This window comes from Drosophila kikkawai, chromosome 2L, assembly GCF_030179895.1.
Source record: "Drosophila kikkawai strain 14028-0561.14 chromosome 2L, DkikHiC1v2, whole genome shotgun sequence".
Taxonomy (NCBI): Eukaryota; Metazoa; Arthropoda; class Insecta; order Diptera; family Drosophilidae; genus Drosophila; species Drosophila kikkawai.
Window position 1 is genome coordinate 29,470,165 of NC_091728.1, and position 18,735 is coordinate 29,488,899.

Genomic DNA, 18,735 nt, shown 5'->3' on the forward strand with positions numbered 1-18,735 from the left:
GCCTTACCAATTTCGGCCGGTAGTCCGGGCCTGACACCCTGGTAGGGAACTGGCGCTCTGAGAGGACAATTGTTGGGACCCTCCAGTGGACAAAACGGATCTGGGCAACACCGGGGGCACGGTCTCACCCGCGACACCTTCGGACAACGAATCTTTTCTAGCACTCTATCTCAGGATTCTTGAAATTTGTCCTGAGGTCGATGGCTATGTCGGGGGAGGCTGCTGTTAGGAACCTGCCACGCTGGTTGGGATCCTCTTAGATGCTGCACACCAGTTGATCTCCGTGTGCCTACGCGTTGTCTCAATCGGGCATTTTCCCTTACTACATTTCGTCTCTCCTCGCTTAAGTTCTGTGAACACACTTGTTGCTGGCATGCATGCCTTGTGCGGAGACCGATGTTCACACATAATTACACAATTCCTCTTACCACCCTAAATACAAATGCTGGTTTCCAATTGCACTAATATGAAACGAATAACTTATTTTTCTCAAAATTGAACACAATTTCGGTTTGTCATAAAATAAACTGAGTAGAGAATTATTGCATGCTATGTGTCAGTGTTGGCGCTTTATGCAAAAATGACTTTCCCGCTTTTCTGTTGCAATTTTTCTTAAATTTTCTTTACTGCAAAAATCACAAATTTCGAGACCTTACCAACGAATGCAAAATCGGTTCGTGCGTTCTGGAGTTATAGGATCCCGGCAGAAAACTCGACTTATTTTTATATAATAGATAAGTATATAAAATAAAATAAATGTTAAAATCAAAAATAAATTTAATAGCGAAATTGGCCTTCTTGGGTCCCGTTTGCATACTAACACTCGGCGGCGTCACTTAATGCGTACAAGACAGCGGCTGGCTCTAGAGCGCTCTCTATGCTGGCTTTTGAACAAAATTTAAGAGAGCCTGAAGCCAGTTCAAAAGCCAAATCTTATGCAAAAAAAATCGTATCGCGTTACGCATCTTTTAGAATTGTATTGCCTTTGCTTTGACCCTCTTAACCATTTACTGTTTGGTAAGATATTTAATTTAGTGGAGTTTTTGGTTAATATTTTTAACTTATGTTTTTCGGGTTACTGTGGCATCCCACAAGGTCTTCATTTGGGTCCCTTATTGTTTACATTATTATTAACGAGCTGCCCAAATGGCTGCCAAACTTCAAGGTACGCGGGCGACGACAAGCTTTGCGTGCAATTTAAAGACCTTGCTTGGCAGTCAGGTTTTAGGTAGGTATGTAGGCTTGTGGTATATATGTATGCAGTGTTGACATTACTCAGGTAACCAGGGCTGAGCTCTGTTTTCTTCCACTCCCTTGTTGGTTTGTAGTCAGCGTCGCTTCTTTAGTGGCAGTCATTGGCTATCTTTTCATTTCCCCTATTGAGTCGACCTGGTGAACTCCAAATGGCGCGCCCTAAGTTAATTGAGTGCCGGGCAGTACAATTGATGCTACGGTGTTTAAGGACTAAGTTCCTCGCCGGCTATTCGTTTGAAATGGCCTTGAGATCACGACTAGACTGAGTGCAGCGAACCTTTTATGTCTGTTTTGATTGACTTTTTCTCTGACCTTTTCCTGACCAACTTGTCAGCTTTCTGATTTCCGGGGATGTTGTTGTGTCCGGGTACGCAAGCTATTTGTACCCTGTTGTCTTCTCCGAGTTTATTTAGTGCCTCTTTGCATTTGGCCACTAGTGTGCAGCTTTTCCTTGAGCCATCTATGTCATCTGGCTGGGGTACACTCCGTCTCGTACATTCTTCTCTTGTAGGGTAAGTATAATGTAGTACGTGTTTTGCCTCTAGTCATACCGCGCTTTAACATTCAGCTCTGCCGATGATTATAATGCTCCCGTGGCACCGGCCAAAATTCCCCTCAGAGGTGAGAACCTTATAGTCAGAGGCCACGGGTCGCTTAACACGCTTGACCTATTAAACTGGGATATAAACCATGTGTTTTAATTCTATTTTAGTAAACTTCTCATAATTAACATACCTTCCCTCGCTAACCATTAAACTGTGGTCAGTTTTCACGTACCCTATAAACCTTTAGTGTTGCGCCACTGTAGAACATTCTATGAATATACCTATTTGAACACAGTAACCTTAAACGTAAATAGCTTTCATAAACAAAACAATTTAATCCTAACCCACTTAGTATGCAGGCAAGCAATCAATTAATTTATTTAATCGTATTCCATTTCTATATTTTTTATGGTCGTGCCCCGAAGAAGAACGTGAGTGGGGTGTCACAAGAGCCACTGGAGTAGATTTTATTTAGGATCAGCCCCAGCTTTAACCGCTTATGAATGGTAAATGGCTATTTGGTTACCTTACATTTTTTTAGCGTATTTTTCTGCGTGCTTCCGTTGATCTCGTTCCAGACTCTATTTATTCTATAGGTGACACCATGATGCTTGTATTTGTGGTATCATAGCCCGGATACCTTTCGCCTGACCGCTTTTGTCATAGCTTAGCTCCTTAACTTCAGTGGCGACCAAGTCAGCAACTGTGCTACAAGTTTTTGGGAGGCAAACTCACCTGGAGTTTCAGTCGTTGGCTGCAGGCTTCAAGGATTTGTCAAATCGTTTCCAGAAGGTTTAGCAAACTGTTGCTCTTAAAAAGCTAAGTTTTGTTTCCCGCCTCATTTCAGGTCCTTCCGAAAGTGATGTAAAAACCCATTTGAGCAACAAATTGAATGTTTCTAGTACCGATTGTTTCAATTGTTCACGAACTCGTAAACAAAAAACAATCAGAATGTTCGTAGTTTACTTGTAAAACTCAGTAGACTGCACGTCCATAGTGTCTCCTTCGATGCCAATGTAATTGTTTTTACAGAAACATGGCTCACCTCCTCTGTGTCTGACTGTGAAATTTTTTCAGGGAACTATACTCTTTATAGACGTGATCGACCAATGCGGACTGGCGGTGGTATTCTCATTGCAGTTAAATCCAAACTTCTCCGATTTCTAAAATAGACACTGATTGTACTTTAGAGTTCCTATACAGGTTCACGATTATTATATCTATGTTTCATGCTTGTATATATCACCCAGGTCCGACACTGATATATATCTGCAGCATTTATCTTTAATTCAAGAAATTCATTCTTCCCTTGGTGTTAATGACCACCTTATTGTCATGGGTGATTTCAATCTGCCCTCTATTTCTTGGATTCCATTACCTGATTCTAATGTTCTTCTTCCAACCTCATGCCACGATTTAGTTCATGGTCTTATTATCTCATTGGGACAATAAAATATCGTTAGAAACTGTAATAATAATGTCTTAGACCTCATCTTTGTCTCTGAGTTTGCCAAGCTAATTTTACAGAAATAAACCACCACTTATACTTAACTGATTGGACCTTCTTGAACTCCACAGAGGATCCCTCATTAATCGTTAAGCGTTTCTATGTCATAATGTACTCAGTTTTTTACACAATGAACCTGTTCGCACAATTTTTCCGGACTACCAAAAAATTAATTTCTATACTAGCTCAGAGTATTCTTTTCCACTTCCGCACTCCAATTGCATTAATACGCCTATAATCAGCGAAGATGATGTTTTTTATAATCTCAGAACAATCAAACTTTCCTTCTCCTCTGGTCCAGATTTGGTACCTAGCTGTGTTCTGAGAAATTGTGCTAGCGCATTATGTAGACCACTGTCTAGACTAGTTATCACTTCAGCATTCGTTTTTCCCCGAAGTTTGGAAAAAATCTTTTATTATTCCCCGTCACAAAAGGGGCAGTAAATCTAATATTGAACTATAGGGGTATAGCAAAACTTAGTGCGATTCCCAAGTTATTCGAAAACGCAGGTCAACGTCTATAAATCTCCTCAAGTTAGTTGCGTTTAAAAATAACTAATTTCAGCAAAGCCTTGATTTGGTGATTCATCAGTTACTGTTGAAATTATTTTGTCATTTGGGTTTTATGTTCGCTCTACAACGACCTGTAATTTTGTTGTATTTTGAAATGTCCTTAGATTTTAATGAAAACAATATCTTAAGACACGTATCCTTGCCTCTGGCCACCTGATGTGAGTCGCAGCATATCATTAAAAAACACTTCTTATCCGGTCAGAGGTAAGGATAAAGTTTTATAATGACAGATATTTGCTATTTCTTAATAATAAATTACATAAAAATAAATAAAAAAATAAGACTATCTAGAAATATAAAGCTACTGCTTTAAAAACACATTTTGGGCGGTATTATAGCAGAGGTACAAGTCAAGGGAAATTCAAGCTGTAGTGTTTTCCTTAGTATTGTCTTCCCTTAATCAACGGATTCTTGTTTTGCCTTTTTTCTTGTTTAGAAGTATATCCATACAACAGAGAATATTTTCTTATATTTTAATACATTAATTTTGTATTATATAATTACAGATAAAATTCCGGCTCGCTTAGTGCTATATTTTTTGTCGTGGTCTGGCTTTCTGGTCTCTTTTATGATGCGAAATGATATGAACTTTGCGTTGGTCGCAATGATTTCGAATGATAATTCAACACACAACCAGTCTATAATCGGACCGCAACCAGTTTTGGTAATATTATAATAAAAATTTTAATTTTAATAAAATTTTTCACATTTATATATTCAAATGTTTTAGGTTGGAGGTACTGAAGACCAAACATCTATAGTCAAATCTGTCATTATCAGCTCTTTCTATTGGTGTTACGTATTATCCCAGGTGGCTGGTGGAGTGGCCACAGAAATGTTTGGAACTAAGTGCGTATTTGGATGGTCACAGCTAGCAACAGCTTTATGTAGTGTTCTGATGCCGTTAGCAGCACAATTACATTACATAGCTGTTATTGTACTTAGATCCATTCAGGGATTTGCCTCTGGCTTGACTTGGCCTGCAATGTATGCAATAGTTGGCTATTGGATCCCGCTAACAGAACGATCACGGTTTATGTCAAGTTTTCAAGGTTTTAGTATAGGTATTGGTCTAACCTACCCGTTGTGTGGATTTATTTTATCGGAATTCGGATGGCCCTATATTTTTTATACAACTGGTACTTTAGGTATTGGGTGGTGTTTATTATGGTATTTTCTGGCATACAATACACCTCGTGAACATCCACGTATAACTAAAAAAGAGTTGAATTACATAGAGCTTAATGTAAGCAATGAAGTAAAAAAATTTAATCGAGTAAAAGTTCCTTGGTTGCAGATTTTTCGTTCCTTACCAGCTTGGGCGATTGCTATTACAACATTCGGGCGAATATTTATTCATTATATTTTTATTGTAAATGGGCCTACATTTATGGGAAACGTTTTAAAGTTTAATTTTGAGACAAATGGATTTCTTTCCGGCATGCCTTTTATTGGCTCTTATATTTCATCGGTTTTTTTCTGTTATGTTGCTGATAAATTGTTATTATACAAAGTTTTAAGACTTACTAATGTAAGAAAAGTATTTACAGCCCTTTCTCAAATTATTCCAGGAATATTAATATATTGCATCGGCCATATAGATAATGTACACATATTGTTAACAGTATGGTTTATAGCGGTTATATTTATAACAGCATCCTATGCAGGAGCAATGGCTAATATAATTGATATAGCGCCAAACTATGGACATTCAGCTGCAGTTCTAGCTTTTTGCCAAACAATACATATGTCAGCGTCTTTTATTTCTCCGTTGACTGCTGGATTTATTGTGACACAAGAGGTAAAGTATACGCCTGAGTTTTTCTTACTATTAAGCTTTATTTAAATATTATATTTTTATATATAGACATTTCCGTCTGTCTGTCCGTCCGTTGGTTCGTTTCTATACAAACTAGTCCCACAGCATGATACAATATATGCTATGCATAAATATTCAACTTTTATATATATCCTTTCATTTTTTTTTTCGAATAATTTAACTAGAAAGACATGATTCTTAATGATCCAATTGCAAACTGCAAGGGTATACAAACTTAGGCGTGCCGAAGTTAGCTTCCTTTCTTGTTAATATTACTTTATACATATATGTACATATATGAAATATATATATGAAAACCCCTAGTTTAAACCGAACAACTAAACCATTTAGCTCTAATACCAACGATCGTGTAGATATAAGCATTTTGCAAGAATTCAGCGACAGCAAAATTGATACGAGAATGCAAATTCATCATTTGGGATGAATGCACGATGGCGCATAAACGAGCTATGCAGGCAGTTGACCGAACGATGAAGGATTTACGAGGTGATTCGAAACTATTTGGTGGGGCTTTGATATTACTGTCCGGAGATTTTCGTAAAACGCTTCCCGTCATACCGAAATCTACGGCTGCCGATGAAGTTAATGCATGCCTAAAATCGTTCTCTTTGTGGCGATATGTCAAGAAGTTTAAATTGACCACGAACATGAGAGTCGCTGTGCAGAATGACCCATCCGCTGCTGAATTCTCGAGACAACTGCTGGCGCTCGGCAATGGTGAAATTCCTGTTGATGTTTCGACTGGACTAATATCGTTCCCAGCAAATTTTTGCGAGTTCACAAAATTATAAAATCTCGATTGGATTAGTAAACGGGCAATACTAGCAGCGAAGAATAAGGACGTAGATAGTTTGAATTTCCTTATTCAAAGTCAAATCGCTGGAGAACTGCATTCATACAGATCCGTTGACAGCGTGACCGGCGAGGATGAAGCGACCAACTATCCGACAGAATTTTTGAACTCACTGAATGTGTTAGGAAATCCGCCGCATAATTTGCAACTGAAGGTGGGATCAATTATTATAATGCTGCGGAATCTAAATCATCCGAGATTATGCAACGGTACGCGGTTGTCCGTTAAGAAACTAATGAAGCGACGATCATTAAGGGAAAATTTAAAGGAGAGGAAGTTCTTATCCCACGAATTCCGATTATTCCAACAGATCTTCCAACCAATTCAAGAGGATTCAGTTCCCAGTTCGATTGGCATTTACCATGACAATCAATAAATCGCAAGGCCAATCGTTGGAAGTCTGCGGGATAAATCTGGAATATAAATGTTTTTCAAATGGCCAGCTATACGTAGCCTGTTCGCGTGTGGGAAGCCGTCATCATTATTTATTTTTGCACCGGATAACAAAACAAAAAATATAGTTTATCAGATCGCTCTCCACTGATTTCAAGTCAAAAAAATTTCACAACAAATTTAAATTACCAGTGTTCTATTATTACTCTGGGGTTATATGAAGTTGTGAAATTGGGGCGAGAAAAAGTTCGCCGGTTCCTCTAGTCTACTATATTTTAACAGGTTGGCTGATAAGTCCCCGGTCTAACAAAGAAAAACACATTTTTTTGTCAAAATTCGTTATTATTATTTAACATAGTTCCCTTCAAGAGCGATACAACGATTATAAAGACCTTCCAATTTTTTGATACCATTTTGGTAGTACTCCTTCGGTTTTGCCTCAAAATAGGCCTCAGTTTCGGCGATCACCTCTTCATTGCAGCCAAATTTTTTCCCTGCGGGCATCCTTTTGAGGTCTGAGAAAAAGAAAAAGTCGCTGGGGGCCAGATCTGGAGAATACGGTGGGTGTGGAAGCAATTCGAAGCCCAATTCATGAATTTTTGCCATCGTTCTCAATGACTTGTGGCACGGTTGTTTTTGGTCAAATGTGAGCTCGCGCGGCACCCATTTTGCACAGAGCTTCCGCATATCCAAATGTTGATGAATGATATGACCAACACGTTCCTTTGATACTTTAAGGCCTATGCTATCTCGATCAACTTTATTTTACGGTCATTCAAAATCATTTTGTGGATTTTTTTGATGTTTTCGACGGTAACCACCTCTTTCGGGCGTCCACTGCGTTCACCGTCCTCCGTGCTCATTTCACCACGATTGAATTTTGCATACCAATCAATTATTGTTGATTTCCCTACGGCAGACTCCGGAAACTTATTATCAAGCCAAGTTTTCGCTTCCACTGTATTTTTTCCCTTCAGAAAACAGTATTTTATCAAAACACGAAATTCCTTTTTTTCAAATTTTTTCACAATAACAAAAGTTGCTTCACAAAAGACGCTCTATCTCACAAACTAATTGACTGACAGACGTCAAATTTTGAGACGAATCATTTAAAGGTTAGTACTATATAAAAATAATATGCATTCAATACTAGCGACGTCATCTATGTGTCAGACCGGGGACTTATCAGCCAACCTGTTATGTAGATCTATCGGTTTTCGCGGCAATGAAGTAGCTGATGCATTATTCTAATGCATATAGTCATTGTTCGGAGCAGACCGCCAGCGCCTCCTATTCATGCGTGCATAGGTGTACCACTGCACCTTCCCGCTCTTAAGGTTTCTCTTTTTGGATCTTTCTTATCTCGCTAAAGCTACGTTATCTATTCAACCAAACTACATTTGTAAAACCATAAACGTATGTATGTATATATTTTAAAGCGAAGCTTTCATATAGTGCAGTCTGCAGCTCCGAATAAATTAACACAGAAATAAAACACGGCTTATATTAACTAAACTATTCTTGCGTTTTAAATATAAACCAAAGCGTGGCATAATCGTTGTCTTCCCCATAAACAGTCATCTTGATCGCACTTGTGTAAAACCAAAGACGAAAATGACGAAATGCTATCTCATTGGGACTGCTTTATAGAATATATTTGACCAACCAGCCAAAAAAGTCATCGGTTTTCGCAAGACTGACAATGAATGGCTAAATAATTTTATATCCTAATTTAATTGGTCCGATTTTCATATGCACTGATAAGGCTGATATCGTTTTTTAAAATGCCATGAATTAATTTTTCACCGAATGTGTTCAAATTCAACAGATTCAAATTAGACTTATTTTTACGTCATGTTCCAATAAAAACAAAATGTAGTCCTAGGACAAAATCTCTATTCCTTAAGATCTACATCGTGCCAGTTAAATTGCCAGGTGCACCTGAGTCCTGTGCGCTTAGGTATTGTGCCGACGATTTATGCAATTCCCTTTTCCCCCTTACCTGGAAGGAATCATGCTTTATTCCTCCCAACAAAACTGATCGGATGCTAACAAGAGGAAATCTCTAAAACCCAAAACTGTGTAAAACAAACATGGATTTATAAAAGATTAACTACTTATATTTTGTAATTGACTTCCTTCATTATAAGGGGGTTCTATAAAACTTCTAGGGTTGTTGGTTTTAAGAAAATATCGTATTGATGATATTTGCTGTTATAAAAATATCACTCGATAATATTTAAAAATATCATAAAAAATATCGATATCTTTTAATGTTTAGCAAAACTTGGATAAAGATTTCCTGTTTCTGAAAATTTGGGTAAATTTTGAGCCTACAAATCGTTATATTTGATTTTATCAACCATTAACAGCAAATAAGGGCCATTTGAGACATAATACATATACTGTTTTTAATTTAAAATGTGAATAGAAATCCTCGAATTTAAAATACAAATATTATACCCGTTCTCAAGCAACTCTTACTTACGATCCTTGGTATAGAAAAATAATAACAACATTTTGAAGAATATGGTATAGACCATTGAGTGGTTTTATTTAATACAAATCTGTTTTTAATGATTTAAGAAAAACTCGTTCGGTTACATGCTGGTCTGTCATATTATCTTTGCAGATCATATGGATCAATGAATCGGTAATTTTTCGGTCTTTTGCTGAAAATTTGGCAACAAATTATTTTAAAATATTCATACAGCATAAAATACATACAGCAAGTGCATTCTTGTCCGCGAAATTTCCCGGTGTATGTGGAAAAGAACGCACACGCTGTACGCATGTCTGTATGTCTATATGCCTGCGCATTTTGATTTTAAAAGTTCTGGAAAACACGCACAAACTTGCATACATACATGTGTATGCGGATTCTTCCACTCTATCCCTTCTATGTATTATATGTATTTAACTTTAAGCATAGTACTCTGTACCAAATTAAGGAAAATCCTGAAATGCCATGAAAATGTACTTTTTATGGCGTTTAATTATTTTCTTTGTTCACACTGGACAGCTGTTTGTAAACAAATATTCAAAAAAAAAAAAAATTAAAAATATTAATAAATATGGCATTAAAATGTCCTTTGTGGGTTAAATTCCATATTATGGGCTTCCCCTTGACAGCCCCTATCAATGCCACCTTTTTCCTCCAACTTTCCCTCCATTACGGGTGTCTAAATAAATCAAATGAATTATTTAGACAGCGCGATATCAGCTGTTTACTATCTTGATCTGGCAACGCCATTCAATTTTCGGAGGCTTCATTTTCGTCGTCAGAGTACCGGAAAAAAAGACGTGGCTAAAAGTTCTTCTTCTTTTTTCGACACCGTTTTTTTTATATGGAGTTTGGCCGCTGTCTAAATTTATACAGCGGATTTTTCTCGTCAGAGTACTAGGCTTTAAGAGAAAAAATATCTATATATTGATATTTTGATATATGTATTTCCGACATCCCTAAAAACTTCCAAAGATACATATGTAATTTATACTGATTTCAGTAAAGCATTTGGGAATGTTAACTATTCGATCCTTGTAAGAAAATTTCTAAAACGAAGATTAACGACAACAAATATTTTGTAGTTGATTTTATTATAAAGGTCTTCCATAAAAACTTCCAGAGAGATGTAATTTATAAATCCTTGTAAGAAAAATAAATTTAAAGGCGTTTCCTGTTAACTTCTTAGACAACCTGCTACCAGGATAAAAAGGCAATTTGAGTGTACAGTGGGTATTGCATCACAGCAACAAAAGCAACATTAAGAGTATCATAAATCCATCGAACAGCAACAACTTAAAAAAAATCAAAATGAATAAAGTCTTTGCCAATCCGGTCAAAATATTTTGAATTAAAATAATTTCAGAAAGTAGATTGTCCAACTAGGTATAAACCATTAGTTTATTGAATTAGCTTTATTTGAATATGTGCATCCCATAGCTTATAGTAGGGCTAGAAAATTCTTTAACTGACCAACTGGTTATCGCAAAAAGGCGGGAAATTACACACAGACCTTATATTTTCGGATTTTTTAATACGATCACCAATTTAAAAAAAACAAAATTTGAATTTTGTTTTTAAAATTAAGTTGTATTACAATTACGAATGAAAATTTGAAACATAATTTATGGAATATAAAATATAATTTAAGGGGGTCTTCTCATTGGGCAACTTTTTTTTTCGATTTTTTTTTTTGCATTTATTTATAGCTTGGTGTGTATATGTCCCCAAAAGGATTTTTAGAAATTCGAAATACTTTAGAAGATACAGCCTTTTTTGTGAAGCAAAACTTCAAACGCGTTTATCTCGAAACCACGTTTTTCGAACTGGCGGCCATGATATCTCCAGTTCAACTGAACCGATTTTCATGAAACAATGGAATCGACGCAGAATTGTCACCATTCTCGGGTGACGGAACATATATTTTTTTAAATTTTTTTTATATTTTTTTTTTACACTAAACTACAAAAAAAAAGCCCGAAATCGAAATTTTTTTTTTTTGAATGACCGCCATTTTGTTTAAAAAAATTTTTTTTTAAATCTGTTCCGTCACCTGAAAATGACATCTATTCTGATTATAACCCCGTTTTTGTTTTCATTTCGGACGCTCTGGAGACCCTGAATCGTGGCCGCCAGGACGACACCTTTTTTTTCGACCACCAAGTTTGAAGTCTCATTACTCTTTGAACAACCCTCGTATCGAGGCAAAAACAACTTTTTTAGTTACTTTGAACATTTTTGAATACAATAAATAAAAAAAGTTTCCAATTATTCTTTGCGTTTTCAAATAAGAATTTTTTTAAAAATGGTCCAAAAAACGGTTTTGGAATGAGAAAACCCCCTTAATGATCCCAATTGATTGTCAGAGTGTGATTTTAATTTCGGTCAATTAAAATAGTTAATTTTAATTTAATTTGTATAAGGCTGACGGGATCAATTCCAAAATAAGTATGGAATTCAATCTGAAAAGTTATACTTTAACCCAAAATCCTAAACTATGAAGACCTCACAAATTGGTATCTAACCTAGCTCACTACGTGCTGCATCTTCCACGGAAGGATTGCAGAATGTTAGTGGGTATTCTAACACGTCACTGCCTGTCTGCTGCACATGCAGTCAAGCGGGGTATTACTTTTTTTTTTATGCTTTGCTTTTATTTATTGAATTTTCTCATTTATGAGACTAACAATAAGAGTATCAAATCTTACAATACTTTAATAGGTGCCGGATGTTGTTGCGTTGCAGAGATACGACTCAAGTAATTTGTGTGTGTATACCGGAAAAGTGTTTTTATTTCGCGCTGCAATATTTTCGATGCTCGAAGGCTGTGTGAATTTCTGATGTTATTCTGTTAACTTGCTCGATAGTTCCATGTTTTTCTCTGAAGCCAAATTGATGAGCTGGGATGATGTTGTGAGCTCCCCATTTTTCAAATAACTTGGACAAGCATGATAGTAGACTTATTGGTCGGTATCATTATAATTATAGATTTTTTCCATTTTGCTGGGTAATGGCCGAGACTTATGATCCCATTGAAGATTTTACATATGACCTCAATAGCACAATTCGGAAGTTCAATTATCATTTTTTGAGTTATTTGGTCATCGCCGGGAGCCTTTTTCGGCTTCAGTTCCCTGATGACCTTCGTTATCTCGTTCGGACGAAATGATGCTGGAGTAGATTCCGTTTCACTGTGGATTTGCGGTAGTTCAAATGGCTTTGCAGCAAGGTTCGGCTGGAAAACGCCCTGGAGATGTGAAGCAAAAGTTTCGGCTCTGTCTTTGTCGCTGCGGGCCCAGCAACCAGATGACTTTCTTATCGGGGTGATGGTTTCAGCCGTTAAGCTTAAATTTGGGTGAGCTCTCCATAAGGGATGCTTTGAGCTGGTTGGCGAGAGTTTTTCAATATATCTTAATTGTGCCTTTTTCGGCATCTTGCTTCAGGGCCCGACTTAGTTTGCGTGTGGCTTCATTTAGACGTTGCTTTGAGCATGGCGATCTATTGTTTTGCCACGCCCGTCGCAGACGCCTGTTCAATTTGCTGGTTCGTTTTGAATTTGATTTTTTGCACCTCCGTCTGTTGTGGTGTTGAGATTCTGGCTGCAGTCACAAGTACCTCTTCCAGTGCGGAGGTGGAGGAGTCGATGTCGGCTTCAGTATTGAGCTGGGGGCTAGCTCAATGTGGGAACTCACATACTTTTGGTATTTCATCCAATTGGATCTGTGCGACGTCAGCCTGTAGGGGCGATCCGTAGTTTCTAGGCTTTGAAGGAGGGTTATCAACAACGGCAAGTGATCTGTAGAAAGGTCCGGAAGGGCCTTGGTGTTTATTAGATTGCGTGGGATGTTTTTTGTCACCGCGAAGTCAATTAGATCAGGTATTTTCTGAGTTCTGCTGGCCAATATGTAGGGCTACCAGGGGAAACGTAGTCCAGCTTATTTCTCACATTCATGAGAGCGTTATACAGTTGTCTTCCCTTGGGGGTCACTAGGCGGGATCCCCAATGCGTATGCTTGGCATTGTAATCTCCTGCAGCTATAAATCGATCTCCAAGAGAGTTGTAAAAATCCATGAATTGACCTTCAGAGATTGTAAAGCGAGGTGGGCAGTAGACAGCAGCAATGCAAAGGTTGCCGTTACCTGACTGCACTTTTATGGACGTAGCTTGCAAGAAAAAGTGTTGCAAACCTTTGGTGAAGGTGGTGTTTGATGCGTTCGCTGATGAGGATGCCGCTCCCGCCGTGGGCTTTGCCATCTGGATGATCTGTGCGGTGGAAGGTATAACCACTTATATGAAAGTTGTATCTGCTTGTGAGGTGCGTTTCAACCAGTAGCATGGCGTTTATGTGGTTTTCATTTAGGAATTGTTGTATTTCAAGTTTATGCCGTGAGACGCCGTTGACATTCCACGTGGATATACGTAGATTGGACATTGATTATTTCGACTGTTGTGCTACAAGCAACTGTATCACCATATTCTGATTCTGGACAAGAGTTTGCATGGTCGTTTTCATAAATGACATGAGTTCCATCATGCTTTGTTGCATGGTCACCATCATGGATTCCAGGTTGTTTTGTGACTGCCCTGGGGCCTGCTGAGCGTTTACTGAGTTTGAGGGGGGAGGATTTTGCATACCTGTTCGTAGAGCTTCAGCGTAGGAGATGCCCGTGGGGGCATTTAGCGGACCAAAAGAGGATCTGGCTGCTTTGGCAAAAAATACATCTGGAGTGGTTTTTGAATTATAATACACATTTTGTGTATTTTGTTGGCGTGTAGCTGTTGCTCGTCGCATGCGACTCTTCAGCTCCTTGTAGACCACGCAGCCTATTTTTTTTTTTAATTCGTTTATTATGGAAAAAGAATAAATACAATAGTGGGGGGATAGAAGGGTTGGGCCACACAAGTATCGGGAAGGTTAGCTTACCCTGTACGGCGCGAAGCAATGCTTCGCACGGGCGTTGATCAAGACCTATGTTGCCTCGAGATGGTGTTTCTCAGCCTGGCCTCTAGAGTATCTCGCTCACCGGCAAATCTCACACAGCTGAAAACTATGTGTTCTGCCGTCTCCTCCAACTGTCCTTGACAGTGCGTGCAGGTATCAGCTTCCTCGTGGCCGAATCTCCGCAAGTAGTTCCGGAAGCAGCCGTGGCCGCTGAGGATCTGGATCAGGTGGAAATTTACCTGGCCGTGCTTCCTCTTCAGCCAGCAGTCCAGGTAGGGAATCAGGCGATACGTCGATCTTCCCCTGGACGTTGACTCCCATCGCATTTGCCACGCTGCAGATGTGGCGTCTTTCGCCGCGGAGCGAAACACCTGTTTCTCACGAGGCGTCAGCGTCCTGCCGTTTGTCTGGCCGTAGATACTGGCCCTCTCCGTTGCCAGCAGGTCCAGCGGTGGGGTCCCAGCTAGGACCAACGCAGCCTGGTCGGACACCGTCCTAAGGGCGCTGCAGATCCGAAGTGCCGCGAGGCGATGGGCCGAGTTCAGACCGCGACTATAGGCCGGGGTCGTTAGTGCATGCCCCCAAACTGGTGCCGCATAGAGCATGCTGGCTCTAGCTACGCTGGACAGTAGCAGCCTGCTCGCCTGCTTCGGGCCCCTGTGGTTCAGCATTAATCTGGCGACTGCTCTCACCGCTGTGGTGGCCTTTGTGCTAGCATACGTTAGGTGCTCGCGGAAGGATAGCCTCGTATCGATCATCACGCCCAGGTATTTTATGGCTCTGGACGATCTGATCGGGGCCCCGCACACTCGGATGGTTGCGACCTCCACCTTCTTCCGGCTGCTCACCAGCACGGCTTCCTTTTTCTGTGGCGCTAGTTGTAGGCCAACACTAGGCAGCCACGAGCTTATGCGGCTGATGCTCCTGTCGCACAGCTCTTCTGTTCCTGCGAGATATCGACTGCGACTACTGCTATGTCGTCGGCGAAACCCACCAGCTCGGTCCGACCTGGGAGCGGGAGACGCAGAACACCATCGTACATGGCGTTCCACAACAGCGGTGCCAGGACCGACCCTTGCGGAACTCCGCAGGAAAGCTCTGTGGATCTGACACCGCCATCGGAGTCGTTCACCAGGGTTCTGCCTCTAAAGTAGCTCTTCAGCAACTCCAGGAGATACGGGGGTACCCCGAAGCTGGATAGAGCATCCAGGATACATCCCCATCTCGCCGTATTGAAGGCGTTGCGGATGTCGAGCGTGGCTATCAGGCAGTACTCCTTCGCGCCTCCTTTCCAGGTGAGCGCGCTCTCCTGTCATCTGCGGTCAGTAGAGCCGGGTTGGGCTTGGTAAACATTTTTTCTACTTCGATATCGCGAGTTGAGAAACACGCAAAGCAGCCGTTTCGTTGGTTTGCAGAGCTTCTACGCTCATTCTTTTAATCGCCGCTCATTATTTTGAGCTTGTTACGCGTGGCACCATATAAATGAACTTTGCAGCTCAAAAACACGTCTCACGCACTAGTGTCCGTATTGTCATACGTACTGTAGGGCTTGGCCTAACTATCAGTACGTAGTTTAGAGTTCCGAATTTACTTTTTCACCATGAAAAAACACTTCGAGAATAAATCCCGCGTAGCGGTCGTCCGTAAGCACGTCTGCACTCGATGAAGGTCGAATGCGAATATGACAACGCCAAATGCCGGAAATGTGATGAATGTGAGGCAACCGAAACCTTCGAGCATTTAGCGAGGGCAAGGATGAGGTACTTAGGCTCTCCGGTTTTGGCATCGCTAGAAGATGCCTCCAGGAAAAAGCCAGGCGAACTTCTTGCCATTGCGAAAAACACCTTGATCTTCAAGGACCTCGAAACTCGCATAAATGGTCTCTAGGTCAATCCATAATTTATTAGCCTCAAGCTGTTAAATGAGTCTCCTAGGCACAAAAAAACCGCAACTGGTGTGCAGCATCTAGGCGGATCCCAGCCACCAGTGATAGGCTCTCAACAGCAGCCTCCCTCGACTCTGCCCCCGACCCCAGGATAAATTCCAAGAATCCTGAGATCGAGTGCTAAAAAATATTCGGTATCCGAACGCGTCGCGGGTGAGACCGTGCCCCCGGTGTTGCCCATTTCCGTTTTGTCCCCTGGGAGGTCCCAACTGTTGTCCTCTCAGAGCCCTAGTCCAAGTCCCTGCCAGGGTATCAGGCCCGGACTACCGGCCGAAAGTGGTATGGTGGGTCAGTCTGCCGTGCCAAAACCCCTTACGGCAATTCCACCAACGAAACAGTTATTTGTTTCGCGGCTTTCCCCTGATCAGACATCGGAAGATGTCATAGCTTTTATCCAAAGCAAAGTAAAAGTCGATAGAGAAAAAATTCAGGTGGAAAAATTTTAATTTTCTTATCCTAGGAACATTTCGTCTTTCAAGATAAATGTTCCTGACGAAGTCTTTGGCACTCTATGCTCAGCCCAAACCTGGCCACAGCATGTGGTGGTCAGAGAGTTCGAAGGCAAGAAAAAGAAAAGGCGGCCTGTAGGAATTTCTCTTCCTAGGCCAGATTTGCCCAATGCGCCTTCTACGTCTGTCAATTCCGTCCCAAAAAACTCCCTTGGTATTTCCTATCAGAATGCAAGAGGCTTACGCAGTAAGCTTCCTAAATTGTATTCTGACAGCGTCACATTTGCTTCCCAAGTTATTGTGTTCACAGAAACCTTTTTCCATCTGCATTCACAGTATACCGGCTAGATCGGTCTATCAGACGTGGGAGAGGTTACCTTATAGCGGTCGACTCCACTCTCACGTCCGAATTAATAACTTTAGAGGAATCCAACGATGTTGAATTCCTTTGCGTGAAGCTATCAGTTAATGGTAGTTCCATTTTCGTTACATGTTCCTACATTCCTCCATTGTCGGAACTTCCTATTTATTGGAACCATCTTTCCGCTATTCAGTTGGTCTCCAAAAGACTTTCGGATAGGGACGATTTAGTAGTTCTTGGTGATTTTAACATCCCAGGGGCTATTTGGTCCCTAGATAATTCCACTAATACACTTCTTACCACAACACATCATGATTTTATTGCTCGCTTGTTTGACATGTCGCTGTCCCAAGTCAACCATGTACGAAATTCCTTAGAGCGCTTGCTTGATCTTTGTTTTGTCTCAGATCCGGCAAGATTTAGTTTAGCTAGGGTGGCGCCTCTGACGCAACCCGAAGATCCCTATCATCCCACTTTCGATGTGACTATCGACATGGGGACTGCTTCACGGAATAAATCTGACTGTCCAGCCCAAGAAGTCTTCTGCTTTAGCAAGACGGATTTCGTACGGCTAAACAATTTCATAATTGATTACAACTGGTCCGACCTATACATATGCACTGACATGGTGGAAGCCGTGGATATTTTTTACAGTTCATTTTTTATTGAATGTATTCCGTTATACTGTCCGTCAACAGCAAATAAGCCTCCTTGGTTTACCAAGAAGTTGACTCGCCTCAAAAATAAAAAATCAAATCAAATGTTTGCTAAATTTATACGTACCGTTTCTCTATTTGTCCTATCTAATTATTTATCAGCTCGGTCCACTTTTACCGTGCATAACGCGCAGTGCTACAATAATTATTTAACTCGTTGCAGGGCTCAGTTTTCTGAGGACCCAAAACAGTTTTATAATTTTGTTAGGTCCAAACCTAAACTCATTACTCATCCTTTGCTCAGTTTTTTCAATCCACTTACTCAAACTTAATAGACCCAAATCAGGCTTATTCTTACATCATCCCCAAATCGAACCAAATCTTCAGTCCTACTTTAAAGGAAAGCTCTCTTTTTTTAGATCTTCATCGTGTTAAGCCAGTTTTCTTTACCCGACGGAATACCAGGCTGTGTGCTTAGGAATTGTGCAGAAGCCCTGTGCAATCCCCTTCTCAAATTTTTTACCTTATCCTTAGAAACCTCCAACTTTCCCCTTATTTGGAAGGAATCATTCGTTATTCCTCTCCACAAAAAAGGTAGCAAATTGGAGGCCAACAATTACAGAGGAATCTCAAAGTTTTCGGCCATCCCTAAACTGTTCGAAAATGTTATTACTACTCATCTGCAGCACCTGTGTAGGTCAATTATTTATCCATGTCAACATGGTTTTATTAGGCGAAGATCAATTACAACCAATCTTTTGGAGCTAACTTCCTTTATTATAAAGGGCTACCGAAATATCTTTCAGGCAGATGTAATCTATACTGATTTTAGTAAAGCATTTGACTCTGTTAACCATTCTCTTCATGTTCGGAAACTCGATTTAATAGGATTTCCGATTGATCTTCTTAATTG

At 40.1% G+C, this 18,735-nt stretch overlaps 1 protein-coding gene across 5 annotated transcripts in view; it reads left to right on the forward strand.

Moving 5' to 3' along the window:
* Window positions 1-18,735, forward strand: part of MFS17 (Major Facilitator Superfamily Transporter 17) — a 160,454-nt gene that overhangs the window by 50,973 nt on the left and 90,746 nt on the right. For 2 of the 5 annotated variants that reach the window (XM_070283829.1, XM_070283832.1), the window contains exons 4-5: window positions 4,386-4,543; window positions 4,610-4,728. In XM_070283829.1, coding sequence (XP_070139930.1) covers window positions 4,386-4,543; window positions 4,610-4,728 — 277 coding nt within the window. Of the gene's footprint in view, window positions 1-2,224; window positions 2,306-4,385; window positions 4,544-4,609; window positions 5,681-18,735 lie in introns of those variants that run through there. The other 3 variants (XM_041776522.2, XM_041776521.2, XM_041776519.2) reach the window with 3 other exon arrangements.